Here is a 6,359-nt window from a genome sequence, read left to right as displayed (position 1 = left end):
CTTGCCTAGGGTGTGGGTGTCCTTCCTGCCCTGTGCCGTACTCATAGGATTCCCACATACAGGTTTCTCTGGATACAGCAGGAGCAGCCAGGCTTTCGAGGCTGGGTGACCAGATGACGCCTGAGGAGCCAGCTCATCACCTGGCCTCATGCACAGCAATGCAGAGAACACAAAGGCCTGGAGGGAAGTTTTTATTTATTTATCATGTTTGTAAGTTACAGACATTTACGTTTTCAGCAATAATTTATAACAGTTACATCTCATACTTCAACTATCAGAACAGAGAGAACATTAAAGTACAAATACTTCAAAAATGAGGTTACTGTGATGTATCATAAAAGGAGTTAAAATTCAAAATATCAAAGACCTCACCTACCGAACTAAACATAAATATTAAAACCTCCTGTAGCCTCTGAGCCTGAAGTTACAAAACTTAGTGACTGCTTAAACCAAGGAATTAACAGTTCTGTGTTTTCAAGGTAAGAAAACAAAAATGCTTTGGTAAGCTATCTTTAATACTAGTTTAAATGTTTCTGTCCTGTTTGTATCTTGAAAGACTGTATATAAGTACAGGCGCAGCATATATTTGAGAAAACATCTCACAAATTTCATTTACTATAGGTTTCTCAATCATGTTTACATTTAATCAATGAGAAAAGTGATTCAGTCTCTTGAATTTTAAGTTAAAAAAATTAGAAAGTATTTCCAGGGACTCTTAAAGCTCTCTCCAAAAGTATAAAATATTATATACTTTCAAAATCTTAAGCATTCACATTCTTTCTGAGATCAACACAGGATACAAACTTACTCCCAACATAGACGCTCATGTGCTTTTGGGCACACATAGCCTTAGAACAGTGGTCAAACAGCTCACAGGACCCTGTACTCCTCTTCATCCTGGACTGTGGCGGTGACCACAGTCAGACCAGCCCCCTCCCATCTGCCTTCCAGGTCAGATTCCCTGGAATTTATTAAGCTGTCACTCTTCGATGCGTTCTTCCTTGGAGGACTCAAGCTCATTTAGTAAGTCTTTGCCAGCTGCTCCAGCTTTTGAAGCAAAGAGAACGGCTCCCTGCTTAAAACCGAGGTTCTTCAAACTCCTGGCATAATCTGCATATACAGCAGTGATAAGTTTCTGTAAACCACAGCTAAGGAAAAGAAGAGTAAAAAGGGCTGTGATGAGGCTCCGCACAGGCTCCTAGAAACAGGAAAGGTGAGTTGCGTCTGCTCTGCTGGCTGCTCGGAAGGGACCTGGTGTCCACAGCGGGCAGCACAGGATGAACACAGGAGCCTTTTTGTAGGCGGAGGGTGATTCCCGGCTATAGGAGGCCATATCTCAGTCTGTACAATCACTACCTTTCGCATCAGCTGAGGCCAAAGCTTCTCCTTCCAGAGGACTCAACCAACATCCTTCCAGATTCTCCCACAACCTACACTCAACTAAAGATTGGAAGATGAATGATATGAGAAGAGAAACTCAACCTGCATATCCTCATTCCATTTGAAAGTGTGAGAGGCTGGCAGTTTGGGGGCAGATATTTATTTCTCAACATTCCCTATATCTGGATGTTGGGTTTTTAGAAAGGCCTGCCTATTGTTTTTAAAAACTTTTTTTTTTTTTTTTAAACAGCCTATTGGGTACTCTGTGCTGATGCTTTGATCCTCAAAATGGATACACTGAACCAGTCACCTTCCCAATGACTAGGTACATGATCTTGAGTAGGCTCAGGCTTCAGTTTAATTTAAAAAAAAACTTTCAGTGTAGGGCTGGGTGGCTCATGCCTGTAATCTCAGCACTTTGGGAGGCCAAGGTGAGAGGATCGCTTGAGTTGGAGTTTAAGGCCAGCCTGGGCAGCATAGACCTGCATCACTACCAAAACAAAACAAAACAAAACAACAACAAAAAACCCAGGCACAGTGGTGTGGACCTATGGTCCCAGCTACTGGGGAGGCTGAGGTGGGAGGATTGCTTGAGCCCAGGAAGTCAAGGCTGCAGTGAGCCATGATTGTGCCACTCACTCCAGTCTGGGCAGAAGAGTGAGACCTTGCCTCAAAAACAGGAAAAAAAAAATTTAGTTTAGTCTTAGTTTAATTTTCTGTAAGAAAAAAAAAAAATATATATATATATATATGTATATATGTGTGTGTGTGTATATATATACACACAGAGAGAGAAAGAGGGAGAAAGAGAGAGAGAACCAAGTAGCTGCCATGTAGAAATGAGAGCAAATTTAAGAATTCGAAGCAAAGTGTAGTGAGCAGCAGCAGGGCCACACAAGCACTGGCCCAAGTTCATTCTTTTCTGGTCCTGGGAGTTGCATTCTCAAGTTCACTCTTTTCAAAGAAACCGATGTTGCTCAAGTGACATTTAGAAGAAATAAAATGTTGCGGCTGATGGGTGGATCATGGTGGCTGGCCTGAGCAACACCCCTCTTTAAGTGCTGTATTTTGTACCATAGCATATTGTCATTAGAGGTGATCGTGGGAGTCTTTTTTAGTTATTCCAGTTTATTTTTTCTAGATAAATATATAAGATGTATTCCATGGAATGCCTGGTCTGGAAAAAGTACTATCTGAAAGTACCAAGTCCTTCTCCCTGTTCCCCAAATCATTCCTTCATCTTATTTTAAAGTTCAAACAAGACTTGGGGGCCCTGTCCTGCATAGTCCTTCCTGCCTCCCTCCATTCTAGTCAAAGCTGACACCCACGGTGCAGCCACCTTCTTTTCTGATTCTTTGTCCTCTAATTTCTCCCTCTTTCCTGGCTTTGGTGAATCAGAAAATCAGAACATGGATCTTTCACAACATAATATAGCTCCTGTCCAGGCAGCACAACTAAGGGAAATTCCAAAACCCATGCATGTCACTTTCTTCCTCGTCACTATAAAAACCTTGCAAAGGATATCTGTGTCCTCAGTGACTTCAAATGCTCCATACTTGAGGCAAGCTTCCACAAATAAGGCCGCTCTATCAAAGTATCGCATGCTGCTCAACAGAACAAAACAAGAGTTATGCTTTGTGATTTATGTCACTGGTGGGCAGCACCACTGAAGGGTATATTTCTGTATAAAGACATTTACACATTTTCCCTGGAAACCTTCGTACTACATTAAGATACAAGCACTTTTCTAAGCCCTGGTTTATTAAAAAAAGGAGGGAAGAATACTCACATCTCCAAACCCAAGCTTTTTAAAATTAATACTTTAAAAAATTGTGAAATAGTTTAAATACACAAAAATCTACAGAGATGACAAGTGCCCATGTACCCAGTATCCAGAGTTGACAAGTAATCTTTTGTCATATTTCCTTAATCTACCTCCCTTAGTTTTGAATAAATGAAATGCTCCACAATTAGTGATGGTTGTTCCTCTTCCAGATTTTCAGACAGGATGTCTCCACCTCACCATGCCTTCTGTCACCTCTCCCCCTGCTCTCTGGGCCTCCTCTCAGTTGCTCTAGTCAAAGCTGAATGGACCCCAATTCTCTGAAGACTTTTAAATTCCTTTTTACTAGGTGCCTGTTAGGTTTGATCAGCATATTAGTAGGAAACTATCATAGCTCCCAGACCAAATGAAGACGTAATGAACATGGACAGTTCCACTCTCCTTTGGGTTTTTTGACAAACCTGAAATGTATACTTCTCCTTTCACTTCACATTGAGTACCACCACCTGCTAGAACCGCGAGAGAACATGAAGTGACTGCTCACGGGCAGTCCTGAGCAGCCCATGTGAACTCTCGGTTTACCTGTGAAGCGTCTCTGCCACGCTGAAAAAGCAGCCCAGAGAGAGGAGGACCAGGAGAGCCTTTGATTTCTGATTGACTTGTGGAGAACAAAGGTGGTCAACCCACCGCTTTAAAACGTCGGCACACTCCTCAGGATTCAAACGGACCTGAGAAAGATGCCTGTGTTAACAACAAAAACATCCTGCGCTCTATAAAGAAAAAATAATAATTCCGTTAAAGTGAGATCTGTTTCTATGAAACACAGGCTAGGCTCTGCTTGACTAGAACACTGCCCCGAAGCTGCTGCACACCCTGAATGATGCTAAGTCTGTGCCTACAGGACCCAATACCTCTGGACTGTAGTTCAGGCTCAGACTCTAGGAGGAAGAGGAGGCAGCTGCTTTTACTTAATTGCTACCAATGCAAGATCCATTTTTAAATAAGTAATGCTATTTACACTCATAAAGAATAGGAAAAGGATGAAGGTTGCAAGAAAATATTTGCAAAGCAGCTTTGCAGCCCAAAAAATGTTTCAAAGTCGTAAGTCCAAAGTTCAGGACTGAACTTTCTATCCCAAATGTTGAGGGCACCTACTGAAACTTGGAACCACCTACTTTCGCCAGCCATGCAGCCCGATTCCACTCGCCGTATGTCTGCAGGTAGCGACAGGCATCTGCAGCCTTGTCTATCAGACAGAGCAACTGAACGCCCTCTGAAAGACAAACGCACACCCCCTCAAGTGACACTGCAGCTCTTTCTTTGAGAAGTCATTAAAAAGTTAAATCCCCATTTGACCTTATTTAGTCTTGCCCATTTTATACCTACTGAAGACAGGCTTGATTTAAATTTTGAAACATAATATTCAGGGTTTTACTGTTATTACTCAAGTAACCAGGGTAGGAAGCACAATACAGTCTGGAGAATAAGTAGGGAAAGCATAGTTCTCTCGCAGGTTTTATTGTTCTGGCTTGCCTAGGATTGTTGGATTTATGCCTATTATCTCAGCAATTATTAATAGAGCCCCCTTTCACTCTGAAAAGTGTAAACAGTTAATTCTGGTTTAGACAATTATAGTCATCTGATTTATAGGTAGCAATCATTCTTCTTTTTCTTCAGCATATGTAAAAAAGAAAGAAATGTCCCTACTAATCAAATACTTTGCTGGGAACAAGGTCTCATTTTTCAGAGAGATGACAAATATATCATGTGTGCCTTACCTGCCAGTTTGCCATTGGCAATCATATTCGTCGCCACCAACTTAATGGTGCTCTGAGAGGGGCCTGACGAGGTGACAGTAGTGACTAAACAGGCTTTCAGTGAATCACAGTAATAATGCTGGTTATCTGCACTTGTTTCCAACAGCAACTGCACAGCTCTGTCTGTCTAGTAAGAGAAACGGTTTTTCTAATTACGAGAACATTTTCCTCCAACATAACTTTTTAAAATTCATAATGTGGAAAACTAAAGGAAAACACTCATTGTCAAAAACTGCAATTGAATATTTTGTTTACAAATACAAAAATTAAACAGAGGTGCTACACTACTATTTTGAGACAAACAAAGCCAGAGTCTGGTGTATCTAGGTGCTCGAGTAATTGCCTATTTTAGCTTTGCACCAGTGAATTCGGACACACACACAAAAAAACAAAACAAATAGCTGGGCTCCACTGGACATTATGGAAGTCTAAATTACAAGCTGGTTAACCACATGTTTTTACTTTCTTATGAAGTTTATTGGTATTATTTTGAAAGAAAGCCTGAACTGTCTATAGGGAAGGAGGTACATTCAAGGGGAAAATACTATGAGATATATACATACAGATATATTGCTCTGAAATACTAATTAACTAGCAATTTAATGAAGCATGTAAAGAGTTACAAAAACTCACATACTTGACCCAAGAGTAGGAGCTGGTCTGTACATTTCCTTGTATGATCGTAAGTTGACCGTTTCACTTCCTGTAGATTAACCCTTTCTAGCTGAAATTTCTAGAATTGGAAAAAAAAAAAAGAAAAATTAAGCCTGGATTATGAGAGTCTGGAATTATTTAAATTTTACTGTACTTAATAAGATCACTTTAATAAACTACTTTGCCTTTTCAGGTTAATAATCAACTTTATAGCGTTCCAAATATTTAAGAAGAATTTGGAAAGAAAAAATGTTGATAGACATTATTGCTTGAATGCATGCCTGCCTGCCCACAGAAACTGGCGCTTAAGTAGAGCTGCATAAAAACCTATGTGCACTGAAGCATTCTGCAGGAGGTTAAAGAAATTCTGATGCGAACAGCAAATTCAATTCAAGTGTATAAAGTATTTGTTATTTATAGAAAATTAATGACAATTAAAATGAAGCTAACTTAAAAATGTAGACAAATTAAACAATTAAGACTGTTTAATAATAAAATTTTAATGCTTAGTAAAAAACTCAGTAATTGCCTATGAGCTTTTCAAATCCTGAATCAGGCTTTTTTTAATGCAAATGTACCAAGGGCTTCCTTCCTCTCCTTCCTTTCCTTCCTTTCCTTCCTTCTCTCCCTCCCTTCCTCTCTCCCTCCCTCCCTCCCTCCCCTCCCCTCCTTTCTTTTTTTTTTCTTTTTTTTTTTTTTGAGACAGAGTCTTGCTCTGTTGCCCA

At 40.2% G+C, this 6,359-nt stretch overlaps 1 protein-coding gene across 1 annotated transcript in view; it reads right to left on the bottom strand.

Annotated features, from left to right (window-relative positions):
- Positions 1-670: 670 nt before the first annotated feature.
- The window catches only part of WDR11 (WD repeat domain 11), a 55,291-nt gene continuing 49,602 nt past the window's right edge, over positions 671-6,359 (bottom strand). Inside the window, 6 exon segments of the mRNA NM_001266829.1 lie at positions 671-1,137; positions 2,905-2,984; positions 3,746-3,891; positions 4,339-4,436; positions 4,942-5,107; positions 5,618-5,713. Of these exon segments, the coding sequence (NP_001253758.1) occupies positions 980-1,137; positions 2,905-2,984; positions 3,746-3,891; positions 4,339-4,436; positions 4,942-5,107; positions 5,618-5,713 (744 nt within the window). The 3' untranslated portion in view covers positions 671-979.

The sequence above is a fragment of the Macaca mulatta genome, chromosome 9 (genome assembly GCF_049350105.2).
Source record: "Macaca mulatta isolate MMU2019108-1 chromosome 9, T2T-MMU8v2.0, whole genome shotgun sequence".
Classification (NCBI taxonomy): Eukaryota; Metazoa; Chordata; class Mammalia; order Primates; family Cercopithecidae; genus Macaca; species Macaca mulatta.
This window is presented reverse-complemented; position numbering and strand designations above follow the sequence as displayed.